The 27,889-nt window shown below is 47.4% G+C and overlaps 1 protein-coding gene across 1 annotated transcript in view; it reads right to left on the reverse strand.

The window, feature by feature from the left end:
* Cdh13 (cadherin 13) overlaps positions 1-27,889 on the reverse strand; it is a 969,722-nt gene that overhangs the window by 60,846 nt on the left and 880,987 nt on the right. Inside the window, exons 9-10 of the mRNA XM_060391900.1 lie at positions 20,538-20,720; positions 17,683-17,936 (exon numbers count right to left, since the gene is read on the reverse strand). Coding sequence (XP_060247883.1) covers positions 17,683-17,936; positions 20,538-20,720 — 437 coding nt within the window. The remainder of the gene's footprint in view (positions 1-17,682; positions 17,937-20,537; positions 20,721-27,889) is intronic.

Consider the following 27,889-nt stretch of genomic DNA (forward strand, 5'->3'; position numbering starts at 1 on the left):
CTTCCCCTTCATTGCACTAGTTTGCCATGGGAGTAGACAATAAGTTTCTGTTAGGACTGCACAGGAGCCAAGGTTACTCACAACCAATTAAGGCAGTGTGGTGGAGCCTTTCATAGAAGGCTCCAAGCAGAGGCAGCCTGGCCCTATGCAAAGCTGCCAGTGGGCAATGAGGGAAAGCTTTTAAGACAAGCAATGTCTGGGGTGATCTGCCAAGTATTACAATAACTGAGAACAAGGCCTGGGCTCTTATTAAATTTCAGACACCGTGCTACGAGCTTTGCTAGATTAGCCCTGTTTAATCCTCTCAACAGCTCCAGGAGTTATCTCCTTTTATATCTGGAGAGAATGAGGTCTGGAGAGATTAAGTTCCCCAAATGCCACGACCCCTGGTGGCTGCTGGAGACAGCTTGCTTACACGTGATTGAGCCAACAAGAGCTGTCTCGGTGCAGGAAGAATTGTTGTGATTAGGGATGGGAGGAGGAGCAGATCAAGCAACTGTGGGAAAAGGCAGAAAAAAGGGCACCCCAGAGAAGGAGAGAGAGCTGTGCCCTGACCAGGGCTGGGAAATGCACTTTGCACAGGGCTCTGGCCACGGTGCTGAAACTCTCAGGCTAGGGTGGCTGGTTCTGGCCATGGTGCTGCAAACACATGCAGGGAAAGCGTGTGCGCTGGTTGTGGTGCTGAAAACACACATGTCCAAGGGGTTGGCCAGGTGTATTAGGAGCAAAGCAGAAGGGGAGAATCTGACCTAGCAGGAGCTACCGGCTGCAGATGAATCTACATGGGGACGGGGACATTCTAGTTTTAGTTCATATACAGATGCTTTCTGCTGTCAGCAGGGCAAAGGCCCATTCTATCACGGTGTGGGTAGCATGGCTCTAGTGAGATGTGGTGTCTGTGACTGTCATGTGGGATGCATTCCGTGGATAATCAGGAGACAAAGAAACTGATGAGGGAGATGTACTGGTGTGTCATTTACACAGGAAGTGGAGCAGGATCTGGAGGTGTAGCTCAGTTGGTAGAGCACTTGCTGAGCATGAACAAGGCCCTGAATTTCCCAGGATGCAAACATAAAATAAAACACATGTTTTAGAAAAGAAATAGTTCAGCTTGGCAGAGCGCATGCCTTGCAAGCATGGGGAGCTGTGACCATGTAAAAGGCCAGGCATGGTGGTGAGTGCCTGTAGTCAGTGCTGGGAAGCCAGAGAGAGGAGGATCCCTGGGGGCTCTCTGGCCTAGCCTAATCAGAGAGATTCAAGTCCCAATGAGAGACCCTGTCTCAAAAAAAGAGGGTGGCTTGGTCCCGAAGAATGGCACCTGCGACTGACCTCTGGTCTCCTTGCCCACAAGCACATTCAAACACACAGGAACAAGCAAACAGAGCCTCCTCCCCAACACACAAAGACAGGAGCAGTGAGCAAGGGACACTACATCCATCACAGGTCTCTAAGTGCAGCTGCCCTGGCACCTCCCCCTCCCCCAGACTCACCATACCCCACCCCCACTCCTGGTGCCCTTGCTTTTCTTATTCTTAACTATCCTGACAGAGAGTCATCTTCCCAGGGACTGAGATTTTATATTCTGGCTCAGTAGCTGCAGCCACCACAGAGTTAAGTAATGACAAAGTGAGTTATTATCCAGCCCGACTTCAGCTGGATCTGTAACCTGCATCCCAGATACCTCATTGTTGGAATTCTCACACAACTGTCTCAGTGGTGACATGAAAAATGTCCCTTGTAATTCTCCGACTTGGAGCCATACATCCTTAGAGTCGCGACTCTACGCTTTGTAGGGGGAATAATGTTGTTTTGTTGAGAAGGGGGAGAGGGTGTAATTACATTTCCCTTAAATGCTACATTCCTTCTTGTTAATCAAAAATTAGTAGCTCTTAAAACATAAACAAACCTGAGCTCCCCAGGAAGCCGCAAGCACGGTCTTTTTAATTACATAGAACGGAGAAACAACGTGTTCCTCCACTTCTCACCTCTGGAACTAGCAAGACAAAAACACAACGGCGGCCATACCTAGGTGGTAGGATTAAAGGTGAATTTTAATTTGCTTCTCTGTTCTGCTCTGTGTTTGTTGGTTTTTGTACAATGAGCATGAATTGTTCATTAAAAACATTTTAAGCGACTAAAAAGAGGGGAGGCCACAGAATTTGAAAAAGTTACACACAAAGGAAATGCAAGCATGCTTCTTTTCCAACTCTTGTCTCTCCCTGCATTCCCAGAAGCAGCCCCTGTAGCTGGCAGGGGTGCAAGGCTTTGCAGATTCTCTTTCAGGAACCTTTCAGCGTCTGAAGAACAGCTGTCAAGCTTGTAAGCCATATTTTTTTTTCTTTTCACCCGTTTCTTCTCCGATTCCCAGGAGGAAGGGTCTGCGTTCCCAGTTCTCACTATTTCCTCAGCAGCGTATTTTATCAAACAGTTGAAATGGTCGACAAGATGGTGAAGGGGTGGGTACAGCTTATGGAGGGCTATTCAACAGAAGCACTTCCCTTTATGTGTATAGGTGTCTTGGCTGCACGTCCGTCTGTGCATCACACAGTGGAGAACAGAAGGCTGCCACGAGCTCCCATGCAGCGCTAGGAACCAAAGTCAGGTCTTCTGTAAGAGCTGCCAGTGCTCTTACCCGCTGAGTTGTCTCTAAGACACTCCAGTAGAGGGAGTGTCAGCCTCCCAGTGTGACCATGGGAGGAGCTGCAAAGCTGAGGGGGCCTGGCCAGGGACACCAGGAGAGAGGACAGAAAGAGATGGACTGTCTCTCATCCTTTCAAAGCCAAGGGGAGGTATAGAACAGGGAAGGGCATCAAGTAATAATTAAACATTGCTGTCTAATTAGCATTTATTTGTACTGTTTATTAAAGTCAGAGATGGCTGGATGGAAATCCCTTTTAATGCTTTGTGAAGTCTCATTATTATCTCCTGGGTAGGATTTGGTGCATCTAATGCCTGGGTAAGAATTATTTGAAAACCACTCATTTGCAAGCCACTTGTTAATTAAATTAAATTTTACTGAGAGCCTACTATGTTCCACAGGTGTTGTTCATAATTAGCCTAGTACCCAGGGATTATAGCCCAGGGAGGGAGGGCAGGCAGAGAAGACACAGGCAATTTTTGTTGGTCACCATAGTTACATCCTATGCGGTTACCAAGAAAACAGAATCAGGCAAAGATAAACCCATGTTCCTGGGGGAAAATAAAGTGCTGGGTTCTTTCAAGCCTACATACAGATCAGAACGTGACAGTGTTTTAGTTGTGACCACCCATTTACATAGAGTCCTGACCCACCAGCTTTGAACTCACAGCCAGTGGGACCACGCCCTGTGTCTGAGCAAGCCCGAGCATCACATGCATTTTCTCTGGATGGCTCAGCATCATTTCTGTTCCTGGACACAGTGCTGTGTGGGATCATTTAATGGAAAAAAAATCATCAATAAAAGCAAAAAGATGTGAGCTGTGGTCTCATGTCCTTGCCTGACTGACTCCTCTGCTCTCTCCTCGTCCCAGGCTTCAAAATGAGCCTAGACACAAAGGAATGGATGGGCTTGGGGGCAGAGATGATGCAGACAATTCAAACAGTGGCCTTCACTCAGCATGATGAGACCAAATTCCTTTTAAGAGATGGGGCAGTGCTGTAAAAACCAGGACATCCTTCCAGGTGCAGATGTGTTTGAATGACATCTGTTCTCGAAAAATAAAGCGATGTTTCCCTGCTTCAGAGCTCTTTGTCAAAATCAGACCTGGGTGTCAATTCCTTCTCTCCAAACTGCCCAACCATGGGTATCTGTTAGTGTGCCACTCATCGTCAGCTAAGGAACAAGATGACCACACCCACCTCACACAGGTATGCACTGCACTGATAAGGAGGTGCCAGCTGGATTTCTAGGGATGACACTTCAGTTGCTTCTCACATCACCGTTTCTGTTTTGCTCTGCTGTCATCCACGGCTCCCACTTCCTCACTACCTGTTTAAAACATTTTGTAGCCTCTCTGTGTTTTCTATCAGAGACTTCTTTTTACCACAAGCCTCATGGCTGATTTCCACAGCTGAAGGGGTCTCTAATTCATCTGCTATGTCTTGCAGCCAGACTGTCCTCTGAAAGCTTGTGCTCCAAAGCCCCAGTCCCCATCCATGACATCACTGGGAGGAAGAGGGACCTTTCAGAGGCAGAGTTTAGTGGGAGGTCTTCAGGTGCTCAAGGACATGCCAGATGAGGGGAGTGGAAAGCTGTGGCTCCTTCCTTTCTTTGTTGCTACGGAGCTGGCCAGGAGCTGGCCAGTTTCTCTGTAACATGCTTCCAAAGCAACAGAATCACATGATCCCAGATGGAAACTTGCAAAATTGCATGTCAAAAAATTGCTCTTTTCCATTATAATTTAATTTAGCTCAGATTCTTGTGCTGGGTCAGAAAGCTGACTGTCACAGAGAGGTTGATCACACATGCCTTAGCTCTCTGGATAACAGTTCTGAATGGGCACAGAATGTTTTGCTCCAGCCTGTATATCAGATGAGCTCATTTATGCCCTTGTTCTTGGGTCCACCTGGTCACAGAGCCTTTCCCACAGTGTTCCTGATAGAGGAATACCAGTGGTACCAGCGTGGCTGTGCAGAGCCAGGGCCCAGCTGGACACAGGAGGAAACCCAGCAGCAGCCGCTCTGCTTTGCTTTAAACTTCACTGCTTTGCTTATTGTAAATGCCACGTTATTTTTACTTTTGATACATTTGATAGATGTCTTTTTAAAACATTATTTTATTTTATGTGTACGTGTGTGCGCCTGAGCGTAGGTATGTGCACGGCATGCATGCAGTGCCCAGAGAAGCCAGAAGAGGACGCTGATTCCATGTAACATGTAGGTAGGAGGGTAGCAGTAGAGAAAAGAGAAGGAAATGATGTTGAAGTATATTTTGTGATGTTTTAAAATTATATTTATTTAGTGTGTGTGTGTGTGTGTGTGTGTGTGTGTGTGTGTGTGTGTGTGAATGTGTCATAGTGGACACATGGAGGAACTTCTGGGAGCCGGTTCTTTCCTTCCACCATGTGGGTCCTGAGGATGTAACTCAGGTGGTCAGGCTTGGTGGCTCGTGCCTTCACTGCTCCCCTTGTCCCCCAAAGGCACAATTATTATATGTCAATTAAAAACACTTCTTGCTTAGCATGAGGCATGATCCTGTCCCTCCAAACAAGGGCTGGTGACGTAGTTTGGTAACAGGGCAGTAGGACAGCGTGCAGGAGGTCTATACCAGGGTTAGGCCCCTGGCAGCCCCTCCAGCACAGTGGATACAGAACCAAGCTGGGAGTGCAGCTTGTAGCTCAGCGGCATTTTGTGCCTGGGAAATGTAAGGAGATAGGGTCAGGTTCCAGATCCCCACCCCCCAAATGACAGTGGATATTACTAACTGCTCTCTTCATTGCTATGTCCCCAAAGTGCTGTAAGTATTCGTTATGCATTTTTGGATGGATGGATGGATGGATGATGAATGAATGAACAAAGACATTGGCCCAAACACAGAGGCCTTCTCTACCACGTGCAAGCCTTCACAAAGGGGTCAGCAGTAGTTCCAGACGGCAACACAAGGTATGATGTTACAGTATAATTCCTGGCCATGCTTTTGGAACCCACAGGGACCCCAGCTTAGCTACAGTGGTAGGACCTCAGTTTAGAGTCTCATCACTTCAATCCACAAGTCCCAGAGAAGCCAGGGAGGCCGGCGGCATGCCAAGGCTCAGCTGCACTTCCTGTGTTAGTCCCGGGACCTGTTGTCCACTGTGTGATAACTGTTTGAGGGCTGCTGCTGCCATCTGCCTCTGGTGAGACTGTACGGTGTGTCCAGGGTTGGCTGGTATCACTGTGTGTCAGGTGGCCTCCCCTATGTGCTATATGACCAGCGACCCGCACCTACTTCAAATGCCTTTATTACAAAGTATTAAAAGCTAAGCATTGCTAGGCATGGTTGTGCATACTCTAATCCCAGCAGTTGGGAGAAACAGTCATGAGGTCAGGAGTTCAAAGTCATCCTCAGCTACAGACAAAGTGTGAGGCCAGCCTGGGCTACCTAAGACCTGCCCTCCCCAAATAACACCCTGCTCCAAACAAACAATCCCCAGAGCTAAACAAATTGGATGACCTAGAAAATAAATATTGGGCAAGAAGCAATATTAACATTTGTCAATATTTTTCTAGATTGGTTCTGAGAATTAATTTCTGAGGCTGCCAAGAAGGCAAATGATAATTACATTCAAATACAGCCAATTTGAAACCCTATTTTCAACAATGAGTGTCTGCCCCGTGGCAAATGCGTAACAACACGTGTAAGCAGATGTTACGAAGCTGATTTGCAAAATAATATTACAACTGTTTACCCAAGACTTTCAGATGACCAAACCCTGCGCCTACCACCCAAGGAATCCGAGGACATTTTGTCTCTGGGTTATGACAAAACCTAGGGTTCTATTCTCAGTAACCGGAGATGTCAGACCTTTGAAAAGGTCCACTTGTGTAATTTATTAGACTTTTTATCCTACAGACATTTTCATAACGAAAAAATCTGACCACTCAAAACAAGGGCTGGCTCTACTAATACATTTACATAAATAATTAAGAATTCCACAGCAATTTGGCGATAAAATGTATCACCACCATAAACCTCCAACTGAAGAACATTGCCTTAATTAAAAATTACAAAGGACTCCCATAAACAACTCATTTATATTTCAAGCGCTGTGTTGGTTGACTACAGAAAGAAATATCTAGTCTCATTAAAAAAACAACAACAAAACTACCTCACCCCAAATCTTATTATTGAGGTCAGTAACCATATGTAATTAGAATGAAGTATTAATAGGTCTTTGTAGATGGAGAGACTTCTCTTAATTTCCCCGGGTAGACAGGTTATAAGCTAGCCTTTAACATTTGATTAAAATTTAGAAGGTGGGTGGCACCCCAAATTAAACCCTTAAATCTGAGTTTGAAGCCTGGTTAGGACATTTGTGCCCTCCCTCCTTCCCTCCCGTGGAACTCTTACTGCTTATGTATCTTGAGGCACTTGTGTGCCTCAGAATCCCAGAGGTGACAGGACTCTCATTTTTAAGCCAATTGAAACTTCTTTCTTTTCTCTTTTTCACCTTCTGCTTCCAAAGGTCTTAGCAATTTCAGAATAAAAGTCCCACAGTTAGCCAATGGCATTTTTGCCCAATTTGCCACCACTCCTTTTTTGGGGGGAACACACATATGTGCAGTTTTCTTTTTTTTAATTATTTTTATTTTTATTAATCACAGTTTATTCATTTTGCATCTCCCCTGTACCTCCCTCCCTCCTCCCTTCCCAATCCCACCCTCCCTTTTCCCCACCCCTGTCCCTCTCCCAGTCCACTGATAAGGGAGGTCCTTCTTCCCTTCCATCTGATCCTAGTCTATCAGGTCTCATCAGGAGTAGCTGCATTGTCTTCTTCTGTGGCCTGGTAAGGCTGCTCCCCCCTTGGGGGGAAGTGATCAAAGAGCAGGCCAATCAGTTCATGTCAGAGATAGTCCCTGTCCCCATTACTATGGAGGCCACTTGGACACTGAACTGCCATAGGCTACCTCCATGCAGGGGTTCCAGGCCATTTTCATGAGTGGTCCTTGGCTGGAGTATCAGTTTCAGAAAAGAACCCTGTGCCCAGAATTTTTGGATCTGTTGCTGTCCTTGTGGAGCTCCTATCCTCTCCAGGTTTTACTATCCCCCACTTCTTTCATAAGATTCCCTGCACTTTGCCCAAAGTTTAAAAAAGGCCCCAAATAGATTAAACAGCATGCTGAAGAAAAGGCTTGAGGAGCCCAAGAAGACAAGAGAAAGATGAAATTGGCCACTTAAACAAATCTTCTGGTGCTATATTTTCATTTTTCTGTTGCATTCTTAACCATTTTGAATGCCACACAGATGAAAAGTCCCAAGTTCAGGGAACAATGTAATAAAAAGACAGACCCCCCCCACATCCCCCATCCCCACCCAGGACAGAGCAGGTATCACTGATTCAGAGGCTGGACTCAGAGAGCAGATTCAATTCAGATCAAGTTGTCAGAAGGAGGGCTGGCAGGAGGGAACCACAGTGTAACCACTGAGGGCCCAAGTGTCCTGCTGCAGTGCCCCCCTTGTGTTGGCCACCCTGCCTGGCATCAGATTAAAGCAGGGCCATTGGAGACACTTCCACAGTTGGTGGCCATCAGCCAATGTGTGGGGACACTGATAGGATATGGAGGAAGAGGATACTGAGGAGGCAGGGGGATAATGAGTTTGAGATCAGCCTAGGCTACCTTTCTGTGTCAGCAAGGTGGGAGGGTCAGAGGGTAAGGGCATTTGCCAAGAAATGGTCCTGAACTTGCTCCGTGGTACCCGCACAGCTGAAGGAGAGGGTCTATGGAGGCCTCTACACAAGCACTGTCATACATTTGCACCCAAGCAGTAAAATAACTTCAAAAATTAGAGCAAGGTAATCATGTCTGCTTATGCATTCATGTGCTGGCACTCAGACGCTGCAACCCAGCCTCCATCGTCTCTTCTATGCCTGTTAATTGGGCTCTTGGCATATGCCATGCCTGGCCTACGTATAGACTTTTGAGGTCCTCAGAAGCTTTTCATCCTAAAGTCTTCACCTCAATTTATAAAATGTACACCCCAGTATAACCATATTGCATGTGGATTTTTCTGTGAAAAATTTAAAACAAGTTAAACATTTTTTTTTCCCTTTAAAACTATTTGGTAAAGAAAGCATTTCACTGCCAGTCGCCTCCACCTCCCTGGTATCTGCTCAGGCATTTTTTTTTTTTTGCAAGGAAAGAGGCATACCTGCAAACTTAAGGATGTTTCTGAAAATATTGCTTAGTTCACAGGAGCTGTCCCAAGATAGGAACACTGGGCATTTAATTTCAGATGTTTTATTTTGTTATTTCTTTCTTCCTCCTTCTCCCAGCATTGTCACACATCACCAACATTCTTTTTCTTATGACCACACACTTCTGGAAGGTTCAAACACACACTGTCCCTCATGAGTGAATGTCCAGCAGGTAATGGCTGTGTCAGCTTAGAGCAAGTTGAAAATAAACAGCACTGATTCAGTGGATCAATAAGTCATAATGTCAATCCTTACTCATGTAGCCCAGGCTGGCCTTGAACTTGCTATGTAGCTGATGATGAGCTTGAACTCCTAATCTTCCTGAGTCTATCTTCCAAGTGCTGAGAGATTAGAGCACATCCAGTTTATGGCATGCTGGTGGGGAAGGGACCCAGGACCTTGTGCATGCTAGGCAAGTATGCTACAAACTGAGAGTGTTCCCCAACCCTTCCTTGTATTTTCTGTTATTGTGTTAATTAAAACTCCACAATCTCTAATGTCACTGGATTCTATGGTTTGGATAAAGACTTGTGTGTCTAAAGATTGGTCTTCTAATGGTGGAACCTCAGTGGGTGGGCATTAGTAGGAGGAAGTTAGGTCATTGGAGACATGCCCTTGAAGGCACTCCAGGCCCACCTTCTTCTCTCATTGCTTCCTGATCTCTGTAGAGTGAGAAGATGTTGGTATTACACTCTCCTCACAATGATGTGCAACCTCTCACAGCCCTCAGAGGATAAGAACGATGGATTGTGGGTGATGGAATATGGAAGATGGAATGCTGATGATGGAATGAATGTGGGTGATAGAATGTGGAAGATGGAATATGGAAGATGGGATTCGGGTGATGGGATTTGGATAATGGAATGTGGAAGATGGAATGCGGGTGATGGACTGCAGATGGGACTTTTGTAACTGTGGGCCTACGCAAGTCTTCCTCTTTCTGATTTTGTGTTTTTGTGGTGCTGGTATTTGAATTCAGTACCTCATGTGTGTGAATCTCTCTCTCTTTTAAGATGTGAGTCTCTTTTTAAGTGGATTATCTCAGGCTTTTTGCTACTATGATTGAAAGCTAAGACATGAGATTTTTTTTTCATTAAAAATCTACAGTGGAGATTTCTGCTAAATTGAGAGTTGATCCACATGGCAGAAACCATCAGTCCCCTCTCGATGTCTACTCTTCTGTAAGAAAGATCTCAGTTGTAAGAGCCGAACACTCGGTAGGAATGGTCACATGAGCACCTCTGGGCAACAAGGCTTGAAGAAAAATCAAGGAAATCACCTTAAAAACCAGGAAGTGTGTGTGTGTGTGTGTGTGTGTGTGTGAGCTGAAGAGATGGCTCAGGATTAAGAGCATTGGCAGCGCTTCCATAGGAACCTGGTTCAATTCCCAGCACCCACATGGTATCTCACAACTCTCTGGTCTGTGACTCAAATTCTCGTGGCTCTGACTCCCTCACACAGACATATATGTATGCCAAACACCAAATGTACACAAAATAAATGTAGTAAAAAACAACAACAAAAACCCCAGAGGGCCGGAGAGGGGGGATAAATGTCTCAGTGGTTAAAGCAAGTCTCTGAAGTAACGAGGCCTCGAGTTCATGTGCCAGAACCCATGTCAATGCTAGGTGAGATGTGAGGCAGCCTGGTGGCCGCCCTGCGTGGGGGACGTGGAGACAAGGGCTCTCCGGAGACTGGTTGTATAGTGAGCTCTGGGTTTAACTGGGAGGACCTGCTCCATGAATGGTGGAGGATCAATCTGGTATGGCTCCTGTAGTAAAACTCAGTCCTCCACATGCACACACACACACACACACACACACACACACACACACACACACAGAACTCACCCACAAGTAGAAATATGCATCACACACTCACACAGACACAAACCTTCAGACACACACAGACAGGTACACACTGGCAAAAATCATAAAATGCCCCTTCTTATTTCCTTTTCCCCATCCTGATGTCTGAAATACAGATATGAAGGCTGGCGTGCTGGCAGCCACAACAGTTCAGGAGGAAGAGGGGGCCAATGTAGCAGTATCAGAAGTGGAAGGATCCGGGCTCATGCCCATATTCTGGGGGCTGCCTCACCTGCCCCATCTTGCCTTACATGAGGAAAATAAAATCTATCTTTTCAGAGCCTCCTCAATTGGAGTCTTCCTGTTATATTCCAAACGTATTTCCTGCTGAAACAGCAGGTACTGGCAATGGGTAATGGGGTGCTATTCAGCAATGAATAAATGATGGCTGTTTCTGCACATGGATGGCTGTTTGCCATATCGAAAGCATAAGTAGCAGGACACCGAAGGATGGTGACATCAGCTACTTAGGGTAATTAATAAGAGGAGTCTTTCCATGCCTCTCCCCAATCCCTCTGGATCTGCACTGAAGTTGTTAAAGAGGATTTACATGGACGGGATGATTACAGATATTTTCTTTCTCTCATGTCAAAAGTTTCCTCCGTGAGCTGTCTCAACACAGTCACCAGACAGAGGGACTCACCGCCACTCAGAGGCTGCTGTCTGTTTCAATTTGGGGCAAAGCACACTGATGATGGACTTGTAAATTGGGCTGCATAATGAAAGCCTTCTGGAGAATTTACAACCTGCTGCCCGGACACCTCCTGCCTTCAGGGCTTCAGGCTTGGTAGAGATCAAGGGTCTGGGCTTCTGGACACCCCCTTGTAGGATGCCAAGCCCAGATGTGTATTCCATCACACAGGGCAATATGGATGAGGGGACTCTATCAGGCATTGGTCAGAAGTTCCCATGTATGTGGGGGCAGTGGGAGATCCCTTCTGGAAGAGACTGGGGTGACCATCAAGGGCAGGCTGGATCCAAGTGATGCCCTGAAGATGCCCTCAGGATGCCTGCTGGGGAGAGCATGGATATTTGTTGCTAGCTTGGGGGTCACACATGACTGGAGTTGAGATGGATAGAGGTGCTTATTGGAGCTCAGCACAGCCTGGAGAGTCTTGGACTAGATGGAGATGAGGAAAGGAGATAGAGAAACAGAATGAGGGAGGAAGATGGGGGGAACAGGAGGGTCACTACAATATTGCTGGCAGATGCCCCACTCTCATCTTGCAGAGGAGGAAGGAAGAAGAAGAGGAAGAGGCAAAGAGGGCATGGTAGGGAGAGGAGAAGAAAGACTAAGGCTGGGGTTGGGAAAGGGTTTGCCATCAGAACATGGGGGCATGAGTTTGAGCCCCAAAACACACATAATAAAAGCCAGGCATGATGGTGCAATCCCAGCACTGGGGAAGCAGAGGCCGGTGGAACTCTGGGGCTTCTTGGTGAGCCAGTCTAGCCAGGGTGATCTCTGGGCCAGTGAAAGACAGGGTGGACAGCTCCCAAGGCTGCCCCCTGGCCTCCCACATATGAATACACATATCTGTACATGTGTGATCACTCACAAGGTGGGGGACAGGCAAAGACTAGGAGAGACAGGTGGGGGGCCAAAGAGAGACAGGTGGTGTGGGGAGAGAAGAGCAGAGCAGGACAGAGATAGGTGTAGAAATCCCAGAGAGTTGGACAGAGCAAAGGCCTCAGAAGCAGGGAGGGATGGACAGAGAGGCACAGGGACAGAGACATGTCAGCACGGCCAGTGCTAAGAGGGAGACACAGTTCTGTGCAGGACCGCTGGGGCCTGTGGCTGGCACAGCTGTGTGTGCAGGCAGCTAGGGGCATAGGGCTGGGTCAGCATCATTTGTTGTTGTGGTATGTTAGTCAGCTAAGTTCAGAGATCTTGTGATAACATAATAGCTCCCAGAGTGAAACTGCCCCTCTTCTAATCCTGTTCCCTAAAGAATTATTTGAGCTGCAGCAGTAATGAGACCAGAGACCACGTGCAAAGTCATCATCAGCCTGAGAACTCTGAGCAGCCCAGTGAAGAGCAGCGGGAAAACTCTCCCTGCCTGGCCCCTGCCCTCAGCCTTGCTCACCCCTGCACACACAGCCTCCCTGGTGGGTGCTTTCCAATGCACTGTATCAAACTCCCCATCACTAAAGGGACTTTCCTCCCCAGGGCATCAGGTCCACTTGCCAGTAACATTTCATGAGCTCAGAGCCAGCAGAAGGAGGGAATGGAGGGTAAGGCACAGCCAGGAGGAGGACAGCAAGGGGGGGGGAGAGAAAGGGGGAGGAGTGGCCTGATGGAAGAAGAGGGAAGGTCCAGCCTGTTAAGCTGAGAAAGGGATACTTGACGGGCAATTCCGATTCCCAGTGGGGAAAGGGACCAGCCTAGCATCTATCATCAAGTTCATCATCACTCAACCAGTCCAGATTCCCTCAGCCAGCCCAGCATCCCTCAGCAATTTCAGCCTTCCTCAGCCAGTCCAGCATCCCTCAGACAGGCCTGTGGGCAGATGCTGGCCCTCTTAAGTGACCAGCCACAGAGAAGTAGGGCAGCAGTGTTGTCTGAGGGTTTCTGAGGTTTCTAATAGGGGCTATCTTTGTCTCCTGAAAACCCAGCACTCACTTCTGTCTCCTATGAAGGGCTCCAGCCCTCTCTAAGTGGCACCAGGGGAGGCTGTGTCCACTGTGGGACTAGACAGTAAGATTATCCCATCAGCACTGGTCTTTCCCTTGCTCTTAGGGTCACATGCCCCAGATGGCTTAGTGAGCCCCTCTTGGGACTGGCTGCACTGCCTCTTGGGAGGGTGTAGTTCTTTCTGCAGGCAGATAGGGGACTGGTCCTGGGCTGACCTGATTCCTTTGGAGATGTACAAACATGGACTAGCCAGTGAGGATAGCACTGTGTGTGTGTGTGTGTGTGTGTGTGTGTGTGTGTGTGTAAAGCAATCTGGCCACAGTACCCCGGTCTCATACCACTGGGAACCAGGTTCCCACCTTTCAATCAGCTGGGCCAATTCATGCATTGTTTGGCATGGGTGAGCCTGGGCTAGGTCTAGGTCACTGGTGACCTATGGTCACAGAGCGGTGGTCAGACCTGCTGGAATTACACATCCCTGCTTTCCTAGCCCCTGGCATAGAAACACTTAGCAGACCCTAGCTCCATAGTGGGTTATCCTAACATTGCCATGGGCACAATGGGGAACCCACGGCCTCTAGTTCTGCAGCCTGGATCATGCTTCCCAGGCTCTGATGTTTGCCTCGGTGCACGTCAGTGTCTTAGCCGTCACCAAGCAGCTTTCTCTGTGTGCCTCATCCTGCCCTTCATTCAGTGTGCAAGGCGGGATGTTTCCTTTGGCTTCCCTCAGTGCTTAGGCACCGTGTTCTCCTGCCCTCCTTCCTGGCCCACCACGACAGGTGGTCGCACATTCGCTGCCCCTCCAGCTGTGCCCTTTGCCGGAGGCTCATCCTCTGCTCAAGCACAGTGACCTAATAGCAGTGACACGGGGAGGGGATGTGGCTGGAGATGCTGTGACTTCCCTTTGAAGCTCTCACATGCCAGACCCCCTGCTCCTGCCACCTGGAGCTTTAGGGGTGCTCTGTTGCCTGTGCAGCCCTTAGCTGCTCCTCCCCCTGCTCCTCCATCCTGTAAGCACCCACAGACACTCTCAGCAAGTTAACCCTTTGCTTAAGTCAGCCCAGAGCTGTTTGAACTAGAGAACCCGGAGGGACCCTCCCTCCCACTCTCTTACCCTCCCTTGATGTGGACTCTGTGGCTTTTGTTCCAGGAACCCCACCGAGTCACTGTCCAGCCCATTAACTCTTTGATCCACAGCAGCACCAAAACTGAGACAGCAAGGCAGAGCTCAGGCTTAGCAATGCTAGCTCTAACTGCAGCTCATTTTATCCCCCACAGGAATCTCCTGCCTCTGCCTCCTACTGTAGAAACACAAAATGATGGTAAGCGGCCCTAAAGACAGCCTCACCTGCACAGCTGCCTGGTGGCTAAAGCTACAGGTTTCCCATCCAAGTCCTTAAGGAATTCTCTCTTCGATGGTTAAATTGTCTTTTCCTCTGCTGGATCCCCAGCAGGGGGCAGGGGAAGAGAGAAGACAGGCGAAGAAAAGTGATTTGCCATTCTCACTGTCAGAGGAGTTGCTAGGATTTTGCATTGTCCTCCAGTTCATCTGGCAATTTAGAAAGTCTAGAAGTGAAAAGAAGCCCACTTTGGGGATGGGAAACAGCCTCTGCTTTTTCCCTTCCAGCTCGCTCTGTGAGAGACAAGGCTAGGGGCTCAGGTGTTTTTTCAAATTAATAATCAGAATAATAATAAAAGACCCACTTATTACAAGTATGTCTAAGTCTTGATCGTCTGTGCCTTGTATGAGCAGGGGTTGGAATTTTGGAAGGAGATGTTTGAAACCTTCTTTGCAGAGACAAACTGCTTATTTGGGCCCGTGCAGTGATTTGTTCACTGTGTGACAATGTTGCAGCGAGGGCACCCTGTAGCTGCTGGCACGGGATGCCAGCCATTTAATGAGATCTCATTACGGAAAGACCTTCTACTGGATCATGGAGCAGAGCTTAAGAAATATGTGGGACCAGGGAGATTTGAGCTGCATCTGACCTCAAGTCTCCCCCTGCCAGGATCATTCACTTTCATAGCACCAGATGGTACTACAAAAAGTTGACAAAGGGGGAAACAACCAGTAGTCCTGTCCAGCTGTGACGCCCTGTGCACTGCAGCAATGGCCAACATGGCAAGCTATTCCTAAGGGGGCAGTAGTAGCACTTCTATCTTGGCAGTAACCAACAGCTGGCTGATTGGACATAAGGCCCACTCAGCAGGAGGGAGGTGACGCCTGGCACTTGAAACATAGCCAACATCTTGGAGATAGGAAGGTCCTGGATCTCAGAGGAGAACCTATCAGTGCAAGTTTGTTTGACCACCATGATTCCTAAATGTGTTCTAATATTTATCCTTATACCCACAGATAAGCATGGCTCCAGCTCCTCATCAAAGAGGCAGGAATCTCCTGCCTCTGCCTCCTCTTGTAGAAACACACAATGATGGTAGGCCGCCCTAAAGACAGCTTTGCCTGCACAGCTGCCTGGTAGCTAAGCTACAGGTTTGCAGCAGATGGAGACCCTCACAGAAAATCACAAATGGTCAAAAACCCAGCCCCAGGGAACATATCTACAATACAGATCCTGGACGGAGGGCTTAAGGAACATCGGGAAAGAGAGGGCAGAAAGATTCTATGAGCCAGAGGAACGGGGTGTCTGTTGTGAGAGTGTGCCTAATAGAAACAACAGGGAAATGGCACCATTGATTGGGTGATGAGTCAGGGCACCTCTGTGCCCTGTTGAAGGCATACCTTCAAACAATATGGCTGCCTAAACAAGACCTGTACAATGACAGCACCAGCAGACATGCTAACACAAAAGGGAAAAGTCTCAAGAGGTGCCCCCAGCCCCCCGACAAAGAACTATGAGCCAGTAAGGAATGCTGAGGGAAGGAGAAAAACTTTCCCTAGGGATGGGCCCCTTAACTGGTTATCCAAGTGGTCAGCCCTAAAGTCATGTACATATCAGCAACACTAAGTGGATGAGTGGGTTGTATTTATAATCCTATGCTTATATAGGCATAGCGATAACAAAGAAAAAGTGGCCAGGAATTTGGGAGGCAGTGGGTGGTGGTGCATGAGAAGTAGAGAGAAAGAAAGGAAAGGGGTAAATGAGAAATTATATTTCAGTTAAAACAAAAAAAAATATTAAGAAATGAAGGCAGAAATTGCTGCTCCCCCACTATTAATCATTAGACTACAACCCACAGATGCATTTCTAAGGGACAAGCGTATTCTGCTCTTTGCCTCTGATGGCCAGAGCTGATGTGAACTCAGAAGTTAGGGGAACAGCCAATCTGTAGTGCTGGGATTAGAGGTGTGAGCCACCACTCCAAGTGCACTGATTGTTTTTTGACAATATGACAAAAACTTAAGTCTCCTGGAAAGTGCAAACCTCAGTGGAAGAGCCACCCCCATCAGATTGGCCTGTAAGCATGTCCGTGGGGGCATTTCTTGGTTAATGATTGATGGTTGAGAGCCCACCCAACTGTGGGCAGGCAGCCCTGGGCCGTATAAGAAAGCAGTAGAGGAAGCCATGCAGAGCAAGCCAGTAAGCAGCACTCCTCCGTGGTTCCCGCTTCTGCCACAGCTTGAGTCCCTGCTCTGACTTCCCACAGTGATTAAACATGACTGGATCATGTAAGCTATCCCTCTCCAAACTGCTTTTGGTTATGGCGTGGGTGTTTATTATTATTTGGTTATGGTGATAGAAAGCACACTAGGATACCTGGCCTCTACCTTATGTTTCCATACAGGGTTTCTAATGGAACCTGGGACTCACCAATTCAGCTAGACTGGCTAGACAGTAAGCTCCAGGGATCTTCCTGTCTCTGCCTCCCCAGTGCTGAGATTCCAGGTGCGCTCTGCCACAACTGCTATATGGGTGCCAGGAACACAACAGTTCTTACTGAGCAGCCTTCCCATCCCTGACCTCACAATATCTCCATCTGCAAATGGAACCAACCAACACCTTGTTCAGAAAGCTGGGTCGTCAAGAGATGCAGAAGCCCACACAGCATGGCTCTTCTTTATGACCCTCCAGATTAGGCTAGGTCATTTGGGAACATAGACCGGAAGCCAGTCCTTTCCCGACTTGGAATCAGGGAGACAGATACTGTCCTCTTACTGAGAGCCTGTAGCTGTATCAAGTACAAACGTCTTTTTCCTCCTGCACATCTAGATGGACAGTGTGGTTAGCTTGACAGCATCTTGCAACAGGCAACCAGCAACCAGCAAACCTCAACCAAATCAACCAGCTTTGGCAGCCAAAGAGGAAGTGATTTCCTGCATGCTTCCGTCCGTGGAAGCTGCTCACCCACCTGATGGTCTGATGCTGCAGGGAGTCCGGGTCTGTTGCATTCACTGTCAGCAGCACACTGCCCACAGAGATATTCTCCCACTTGGTCACCATCATGGGGTCCGGGTAGAAGACCGGACCCTCGTTGACATCCAGGACTGTGATGTGGACAGTTGCGGTGGAGCTGGGGCCATAGGAGACGTCAGGCACCAGTGGGTCCTCGTTTTCCACTTTGATCAGCAGGGTGTGGAAGGCAGAGATCTCATAGTCCAGGGGCTGGCGAGCAGACAGAAGGGCATTAGAAAGGCACATACCCTGATGGGTGTCTACTTTGCACGCGGCCCCTTTCACATTGCATGAGCAGCTGTGAGCAGCTAGGGACAGATCTGGGCTTCATGGTTTAGGTCTTGTGCCATTTCAGGGGTCTTTAGGAAAAAGAATATAAGGCCTGGGGATGTGACTCAGGTGGTAGGGGCCTGGTTAGCTTTCACGAAGCCCTGGGTTCCATCCCCAGCACACCATAAGACCAGGCATGTTGGTGCACGTACTCCCGAGGCTCTGTAGAAGCAGGAGGATCACAATTTCATGTCCGTGTGACCCCATCTAGAATCGACTGGGAAGAGATTCTTAATTTGGAATTATAGATCAGATTAGCCTGTGGGACATTGTCTTGATTGTTAACTGAGGTGAGAACACTCCAGCCTGAACATGGGAAGCTTGAGTTTTGGGGCTGGGGCCTGGACTGTGTACGGTGAAGCAGGCAGGCTGAGAGAAAGTAAGCACATTCTCTCTTGACTGAGGATGCGACGTTTTAAGTCCCTGCCTTGACTTCCTCGAAATCACAGACTGTAACTTGGAATTATAAGCCAAACAAACCCCTTTCCTCCTCTGACTTGCTATTTTATGTGATATATATATATATCATAGCAACAGAAACGAAACTACAGCAAAGGTCACTGGCTACCTAATAAGTACAAAGCCAGCTTGGGCTAAAGGCCGTTCTTAAGCAGGCAAAGAAACAAATAGAGAATAGGACACAAGCAAACACAAACTCAGGTGCAACCCCGGACTGAAAAGTTAATAAATGGTAACCCCTGACTCAAGCCTTAGTCGCCAACTAAGGTTTCCAGATTATAACCCATAACTTATCCAGCATCCCTGGGGGTAGAGTGAAAGAGAGACCTTAAGGCCTGGGTCCAGAGCACAAGATCACCCCATTTTAGTTATTCTGCTCTACAGGTAGAGCAGGCAGACCAGGGCTCCACTCTCATAGCTGCCAATGCACTTGCTGTGAGGCCTGAACTTGGCTGTCTGTGACAATGTCAGAGCCTTTTGGTTTCAGGGACCATTCTGCTAGAGGGTGACAGAAGAAGAGTTAGGGCTGAGGCACACGGGGTGAAGGTGCTGGACCTTCACCGTGGAGGAGTGTTTCAATCGTCACCCTGACTCGGGGCTCTACAGCCTTACTGGACATATGGCCGCACCCAGGTCAGTCCCACACAATGACGCTGTCCTGTCCCAGTGTGGCAGAGTGTGGTGGATGGGATGACGGACATCAAGGAGCGGCAACAGAGCTCTCGCATATGCTTTGAAGATATTGGAAGGGGCCATGAGGCTCGGGCCACAGGGGGCGGGTGAGAGGAGACGGAATCTCCATTGGAGCCCCCAGGATTTGCCAGTCCTGATCACACCTTTGGTTTCCCTCAGTGAGGCTCTTGTTGGACTTCTAACAAGCAATTCACACTCACCCTTAGCCACAAAATGTATGCTCATGTGCTGTGGTGGCCGCAATACCAAACTGATAACAGATTGGAAGTAGCTGTTACGATCACAAGCAGTTTACATACTTGTTCATGAAGTCCTGACAGTGCAACGGGCTGGACATGGCCCCCTGTTCAGGTGTTAGCCAGGGGGAGCATTAGGAGGGAGCCTGGTCATGAGATTGAATGTCTGTGAATTGGGTGTGTGTGTGTGTGTGGAGGGGTCTGTCTCTCCCTTCAAGGCATGGGGATAGAGTAAGGAGGTATCATTTATGCAGAGGCTGACTCGACTCTCACACTCCACCTTGACCTTCAATAACAAATATGCAATTCTCATCAGCCACCACGACCACCCGTGTGAACTGTCAACTTGACAGAATCAAGAATCACTCGAGAGGTGGAACTCTGGGCACACCTGTGTGGGGGGGTCACCTTAATTGTGCTATTTGACCTGGGATGATTTCTTAATTGTGGGTGGGACCATTCCCAAGGCAGGGGATCCAGACTGCAAACTAGAGAAAGTGGGCTGAGCCGCATTTATTCCTTGTACACTGCTTCCTCAGCATGGATGCAGTATGATTAGCTGTCTAAAGCCCCTGCGACGTGCCTCCTCCATCAATGATGGACTACGACCTTGAACTGTGTGCCAAAGTTAAGCCCCTTTTCTCTTAAATGGCTTTTGTCAGAGCCTTTCTTATAACAGCCTCAGAAAGAAACTAGGACGGCCACCCAGAACATGACCCTTTGTCACAGCAAGCAGAAGGGACTGTGACAGCCACCCCAAATTACATGGTACATCAGCAGTGGCTTCTTATAGATAAGTAAACGGAGGCACAGAAAATGTGGGCAGGTGCCTGGTCAAGCAGGGATTTGAGACCAAGGTTCCTGCTCCGCCCTCTGTCATTGTCCCTCCCTGCCTTAGGAGCAAACAGTGTTAATGTACCATGGAAGAATATGCAAGGCAGGGAAGCCTCTAAGTCCCCAATCTTCCTCTCTGGGCTTCCGGGGAAAAGAGTAGAATTTATCTGTGACTTTCTCAATTCTGTGATTCTGTGTCCCTTTCATGGGGCCCTCGGTGCTCATGGGAGGCCACAGATGTCTGCAGGGGCACCCTTACCTTGACCACAGAGAGCATGCCTTCGTTGGTCTGTGGGTTGGTGTGAATTTCAAAGCTCTGCCCAGGATTTCCGTTGATGATGGTGTATGCAGCCCTCCACGCACCTGTCGTGGGGTCGTCTTTGTCTTCCACTGTCAAATTGACAATAACTCCTACTGCTCCTTCCTCCACCGTGGCTTGGAACTGCAAACAGAGCAGGTGGTGACAGTCAGAATACTGAAATGCATCTAGCAGACACCAATGACAGAGCCCTTGCTGTGTGCACTACAGGAAGTGTGCTACACATATCATCTCATTTAGTCATAAATAATACAGGGAGCATGGCCAGGAAGAGGATGCATTCCACAAACCGGCTTTCCCTGAGCTCAGGAGAGGGGGACAAACTTAGCTCATGCAGAACACAGGGAAAGGAGGCTGCCTGGTTAAGGAAGAGGGTTGAGAGAAAGGCTATGTTCCTTCTCCTGTTCTGTGTTCCCCTGTCTACTTGAATGCACACAGTCAGGAGAGCCCAGGGGAGGGTAGAGTCATAGAAATTTGGGTCTCCAGTCTCTCATGGTGGGAGCAGCCAGGATCTAGGAGCACTTTTTTTCTGAATCACTGTTGAAGAAGAAGTCAACTCCTGTGGATTGTGAGCCATTGTGTGTGCTGTTTGCATAAATTGCAGTTTAGTGTGTGTGTCTATATGTACAGGAGCCTGTAGGTGCGTGTGTGTGTGTGTGTGTGTGTGTGTGTGTGTGTGTGTGTGTAGGAAAGAGAGCAACCCTAGGAGCCATCCTCAGGGCCTTTGAAGCGCAGTCTCTCATTGGTTTGCCTCTCACCGATTAGGCTAGACTGGCAGCTCAGAGAAGCTGAGAGGTCCTCTTGTCTCAGTTTCCCCACTGCCGGGATTATAAGTGCACATCTGGCTTTTTAAAAATGAGAGTTATAAGGATCCAATTCCGGATCCCTGCTTGGGCCAGAGCGCCTTACTGAGTGAGCTATCTCCTCAGCCCTGTGTGCCTTGTTCTTGTAGCTTTGCCCAGCTTGAACTCAAGATGACTAGACTGACAGAGGATGGGACTTGGTGGAGGGCCTGGGACTGGACTCACAATGTTTGCTCCCACCCTGCTCCACCACACTCTGCCTTCTGCCCTAATGAGGAGAATCCATCCCATCCTGCCTAGCTCCCCTCCCATAGTCCTCAAGGCTAAAAGACTATTTGCTAAGAAACATAGCTGTTTTGAGGTGGGAGCCTTGGTTTTAATTGTACTACGTCTCAAATACTTGTTGCATGTGGGTGTGGTGGGAATCAATCAATCTATGAAAAATGAGCTTTCCCACTGACAGAGAATCTCATGAGCTATCATGAGCACATTTCCTTTGAGCGGGAGGCGTGAAGTATTGTTCTGGTGTTTACCTCTGACACACTCAGGTGAACAGTAATCTCTTTGCAAATATTTCATAAACGAGCATGACCAAGGAGCTGACAAGATGAGGAAATATCTAGGAATTTCAATTAGTAGCATGAGAATCCAGACACGGTAAGATGATGTCAAAAAGGACTTGTGTTCAAAGAGGAGTAATTTGAGAAATGAGGTTTTGCAAACAGCCACTGATTCATTGACTTTTAAATCATTAATCACAAGCCTCCATATTGAGGCTTGGTTTTGGGAGGGATGGAGTGGGGATGAAAACTAATTTGTCTACGGCATCTGAGCAAACCTGGGCAAAATTCCGAGGATGTGCACCAGGATGGAACTTAGCTCTGGGAGGAGGACCATGGGGGCGGGGGTGCTGCCACATAGAAATGGCTCCAGCAACAACTATTTTGACCCCATTCCTCTGATTCCTGCTTATGCAAAATTTGCCATTATCTTTTGTCTTTCCATTTTCAAAAGCAGACACATAGAGAAAAATAAAGACTAAAGCAAAAAACAAAACAAAACAACAACAACAACAAAAAACCCAAACAAAACAAAACCCAGAAAACAAAATTAAAAGCAACATACAGGATTTCTGAGCTAGAAATCAGGTTTGTGGCTCCAAGACCTACCTACACAGTAGAGTTTCCTATGAGGTTTGATGATAATTCCTGGGTCCAATGCCCATTCAGTTGGTTCAGACAAGACCAAAGACCTAAAATGAAGCCCAGATAATTCTAATGCACAGACTGGGCTGAGAGACATGACTGGTTCAAGTCTAGGTGGCCCTTTTGGATGGAGGAGGCAGCTGGACTTAGTTCTGAGGGGCCTTCAGTACCTTTGTATTCAGTGGGGTCCAGTGCTGTGATAAACAATTTCTGTCCCCCCTGTGTTCAAGGTGGGCCTTGGTGACACAAGGGCTTCCAAATCCCCACAGATTGGAGATGAAGATGAAGGTAGAGAAGAAAGTAAAGAAAGAATCCTGCCCCACATCCTACAGTGAATCAAGGGCTAGACTAGACCCTAGTCTCTTGGGTTTTAGTAAGCTCTGCATTAAATCAGTCTACTGCTGAACCCACCCAGGATCCATCACTCAGGTTAGACCTCTGGTATATCTATAGCCAGGACACTGGAACCTTGCCCCTTCCTTGTCTTTCTTGTGATACCTCCTCCTTAGGAAAGTGAGTAGATAATTGTGGCCTGGGCTGTGCTATAGCCAAAGCATCCAAGTTAGATGGGGAGGATGTTACGACTAACACATAATTGAGACAATGTCCTGTTGAGTGTCATATGGGCAAGATCAAAGCATATACAAATTGTGACTTGAGGTGGCTGAAGGCTTTGGTTCGAGCTCCTCACATGGTGTTCAGGGCAAGGGAGGAACTTGGGAGCCACTTGTCAAATAAATGAATGGTCTTAAGTACAGGAACTGGGGAGCAGAAGTAAGGGCTGGGAGAGAATGCAGAAGGGTAAACCTCACAGGAGAGAGGCTGAGTTGTGGAGCCATTGGCTGACACGTGATGTTCCGCTTGCCTGAATATTCTGGAAGGCAGAGTTGGACTGATTTCTCTCATTTCTCGATTACCTTTGAGGACTCCATGTGATGGCTAATTCTGCTTACAACTTGACTACCTCTGGGATCAAGTAAAACTTATGCCCGTGAGGGATTTTCTTAATTGGATTACTTTAAGCAGGAAGAGAGCCTAAATCTGGGCCATACCTTCTGGTGGTGGCTGACCTAAAAGAACTGGAAGGAGGAAGCTGCTTTCTGTCTACTCGCCCTCACTCTGGCTGGCAAGTTCCTCTATCCTGGTGCTGAGGCATTCCTTCTTAGGTATCAGGACCAACTTCTTTGGGATTGCAATGTAGACTGAGGATCAGCTCTCTGGGACTAGTCTACAACTCCAGTCCAGACTGGGACTGCTGAGACATCCAGCCTCGTAGACTGAACAACCAGATTCTTCAACTTGTTGCAGCGAGACAGCCATCGTTGGGCCACCTGGACCATATCTAATCTGTTAACTCTTTTATATATATGTATTATATATATATAAAGGACATATACCCATGCTAACAGTTCTGCTCCAAATCTGCAGACAAATGGATGGAACTAGAAAGAATCATCTCGAGCAAGGCAACCCAGATCCAGAAAGACAAACATGATAACAAACATGATATGTATTCATTTATAAGTGGATACTGGCTGTTCAGTAAAAGACAATTGCACTACAATCCACAGACCCAAAGAGTAACAAGTAACAAGGAGGGCTCAAGGGGAGAACTCATGGCTTTCGCTGGGCAAGAGAAATAAAATAGGTTTTGCATGAGAGCAGGAGGGCATGGGATCAGGGGGAATAAGGTGGAGAAGGGAGGGATGGAGGGAGACAGGATGGGAGAGATGACTGGCATAGGGGGCCATTTGGGGTCAGTGTGGAAACCTAGTGCAGTGGAAACCTTCTGAACCCTATGAGGGGAACCCTAGTGCTACCCAGAGAGTAATTCCTAATAATAGAGGATACAGAGGCTGAACCGGCCATCTTGTGTAACTAGGCAAGGCTCCCAGTGGTGAGACTGGGACACCAACACAGCTGCAAAACTTTTGATCCACACCTGTCCTGAGGCAAGGGTGGCTCAGAGCTTGTGGGAGTGGCTAACCAAGTGGCCTAACTTGAGGCCCAAGCCATGAGAGGGAACCTATGCCTACATGTCCAGGAACCTGAAGCCAGACAGCTCAGAGACCTAGGATAGAACCAGACAGGATTGATTAAAAAAAAAAAAAAGCCAACAAAATGATTCCTAAGGACATTCTGCTATACTCCTAGATCATTACCTTGCCCAGTCATCATCAGAGAGGCCTCATCTAGCAACTGATGGGAGCTCACACTCAAACATTAGGCAGAGCTTTGGGAACCTCATGGAAGAGGGGGAGGAAGGATTGTAGGAGCCTGAGACGTAGGACACCAGATTAAAATAGCAGAAGAACACAGCCCACAGAATCAGGGCTCACAGGGGTTCATAGAGATGGGAGTGGCAACCACAGAACCTGCATGAGTCTGAGCCAGCCCTTCTGCATACATGCTGTGGTTGTTTAGCTTGAGAGCTTTGTGGGACTCCTAAGAGTGGGAGTAAGAGTGTTTCTGACTCTTTTGCCTTCTCTTATGACCCTTTCCCTCCTACTGGGTTGTCTCATCCAGCCTTGATATGAGGGTTTGTGCCTAGCCTTATCACATCTTGTTACACTGTGTCTGGTTGATATCCCTAGATGGCCTGCTCTTTTCCGAAGGGAAATGGAGGAGTAGATCTTGAGAAGGGGAAGTGGGGATCTGGGGGAAATGGAAGGAGGGAAGCTGCAGTCTGTATGAGAGAAGAATAAATTAAGAGAGAGAGAGATAGAAAGAGAGAGAGAGAAAAAGAGAGAGCCCTGAACAAACTCTAGGAAGTCTATTGTCTGATTCTTAATTTTTGCCTTCATTGGGCTCTTCATAATTTTTATGGCCTTTAAGAATCATATTTTATGGTATGAAAAATGAATTAAAAATTTCCTTGATTCTGAAAGTTTCCTTCCCATCTCAGGACCTACCACTAACATCCAGTGGTGGCTGGTGGAGGAACAAGACCTGATGCTCATAAAGTAATATAGTGAGTAGCATATGGTCAGGTTTGAAGATCTGGACCAATGAGTTCATTAACTGATAAAGCCTGTATATAGGTCACAGGTATGTGAATCAAGACTATGCAACATCTTTCACAACTGTGAGATCTTATGCCTGTTGCACTCATGTTAATGTGCGGATAAAGAATCCATGTGGAATGTAGAGGTATCCTAGATATTCTCATGAGTGTGTGCTGTAGACCTTAGAGATAGATACACTTACCATCATCTTCCTATCTATCTGTATGTCCATCTGTCCACCATCCATCTATCCATCCATCCACCCATCCATTCTATAGATCATCTGTCCTCCCATTCATCTTTCACCCATCCTTTGTCCAACTACTCAGCCTCTATCCATTCACCACCTACATATTCAGGAATTCAAGTGTCCATTTCTCCAACTACTCATTAATCCATACATCCATCTGTCCTTTTTTATTTATCTTTCATTCAACAATTCATCCTCCACCATTCTCCAACCAGCCATTTAGAGACTAGTAAACAAAGCAGACATAGTGAATTTTATTGTGGATTTATAGACCAGAAAGAAAAACAGAAGAAGGAGAAGAAGAAGAAGAAGAAGAAGAAGAAGAAGAAGAAGAAGAAGAAGAAGAAGAAGAAGGCAGAAAAAGAGAAACAGAAGAGAAGAGAAGGGATACATAACTATAAAAAGATGTTCACTGCTCAAAGAGAAGCCACACTGTTCTAGGAGAGTCTGCAGCAGTGAGCTGGTAGGAGGAGGCACGCGACCCAGTTTGAGGAAGCTCATCATGGAAGAATTCCCTGACAGTGAAATAAGTGAAGCCCATAATGAGGTAAAGGGAGCCCAAGCATTCATTTCTGGCACCTGGAAGAGCAGGGGCAAAGGCCAGGCCACCAGAGAGGCTGAGGAGGCCAGAACGTTTTCAGAAGGAAGGAGAGCGTGGGCGGAACACGGGAGCTCCAGTGAGAATCACTTTAGGATGGACCGCAGAGCACTGTGGGTAGATCGTGTGAGGTGTTAGGAGCTAGGGAAAGGCACTTAGATTTGCCCGAAAGCAAATCAAGAAACTAGGTTATGTTCAAACACTCTTGAGAGGATTCAGAAAAAATAAAAATCTTTAAATATAAAAAACATTCAGCACAGTTATTATACTCTTTGTTAGGACCATTATCTGATTCTTGCATAACTGTGAAGCCAGTTTCGTCCAGCATCCATTTAGAAACTCATTACTGCTTAATTAAACACTCATTCTATTAATTCTATTCTGTGTTTTAACCCCATTATGTAATTCAAGAATGGAAAATTAAATAGATTAAAATGAAATAGTACCATTTTACATTTCTATAGCCATGTTCACTTTGTGATTTAAAAACAATAGATAGGCATTAATTTACCAAAGCAGAGCTGGAGGAGTTATGGATTGTAACATTACTTCTTTTAATTGGGAAAAAATAGATAAAGTTATTTTTCTATTAAACTGTGTGGCAAATCAAACACCAGATGTAAAACACAGTTTTGCAGAACGAGTGTGGGCCCGTGGCTCAGGATGACGCACTGAAGCCTGTGAGCTCATTCAGTTTTGAACTGAACTATCTCATTCTCTTGCTTTGGAAAGAGGCTGAGTTTTGTAATGACCATCAGAATGAGATTAAATTGGCCACAGAGATCTTTATTAGAAAGATAAACGGCTTGGGTTATTTCAATTTCAGTTAACTAATCTTGGCACGTGCACACACGTGTGGAGGCCAGACGCAGATGTCAGGTGTTGTGGTTTGAGTGAAAACGGGCCCACAGGGAGTGGCACAACTAGAAGGTGTGGCCTTGCTGGAGTGGGCGTGGCCTCGCTGGAGCGGGCGTGGCTCGCTGGAGTGGGCGTGGTCTTGTTGGAGGAAGTATGTCACTGGGGGTGGGCTTTGAGGTTCCAGATGCTCAAGCCAGGCCTAGTGTCACTCTCTCTTCCTGCTGCCTTTGGATCCAGATGTAGAACTCTCAGCTACTTCCTCAGCACCAAGTCTGCCTGTGTGCCGCCATGCTTCGCACCGTGGCGATAACGGACTAAACCTCTGCACTCTAAGCCAGCCTCAGTTAAATGTCTTTCTTTATAAGAATCGCTGCGGTCATGGTGTTTCTTCACAGCAACAAACAGGGGTCTTCCTCAATCACTCTATGCTGTGGTTTTTTGAGACAGGGTCTCTCTGAACCTAGAGCTCCTTTCTTCTCCCAGGATCCTCCCCAGGGACTTCAATTTAATAAATACAGAGTGACTGCTTTCCCCCCATAGAGCAGTCGGTGTGCACGTTAGCCTAGAGACCAC

Source organism: Meriones unguiculatus, chromosome 10, assembly GCF_030254825.1.
Source record: "Meriones unguiculatus strain TT.TT164.6M chromosome 10, Bangor_MerUng_6.1, whole genome shotgun sequence".
Lineage (NCBI taxonomy): Eukaryota > Metazoa > Chordata > Mammalia > Rodentia > Muridae > Meriones > Meriones unguiculatus.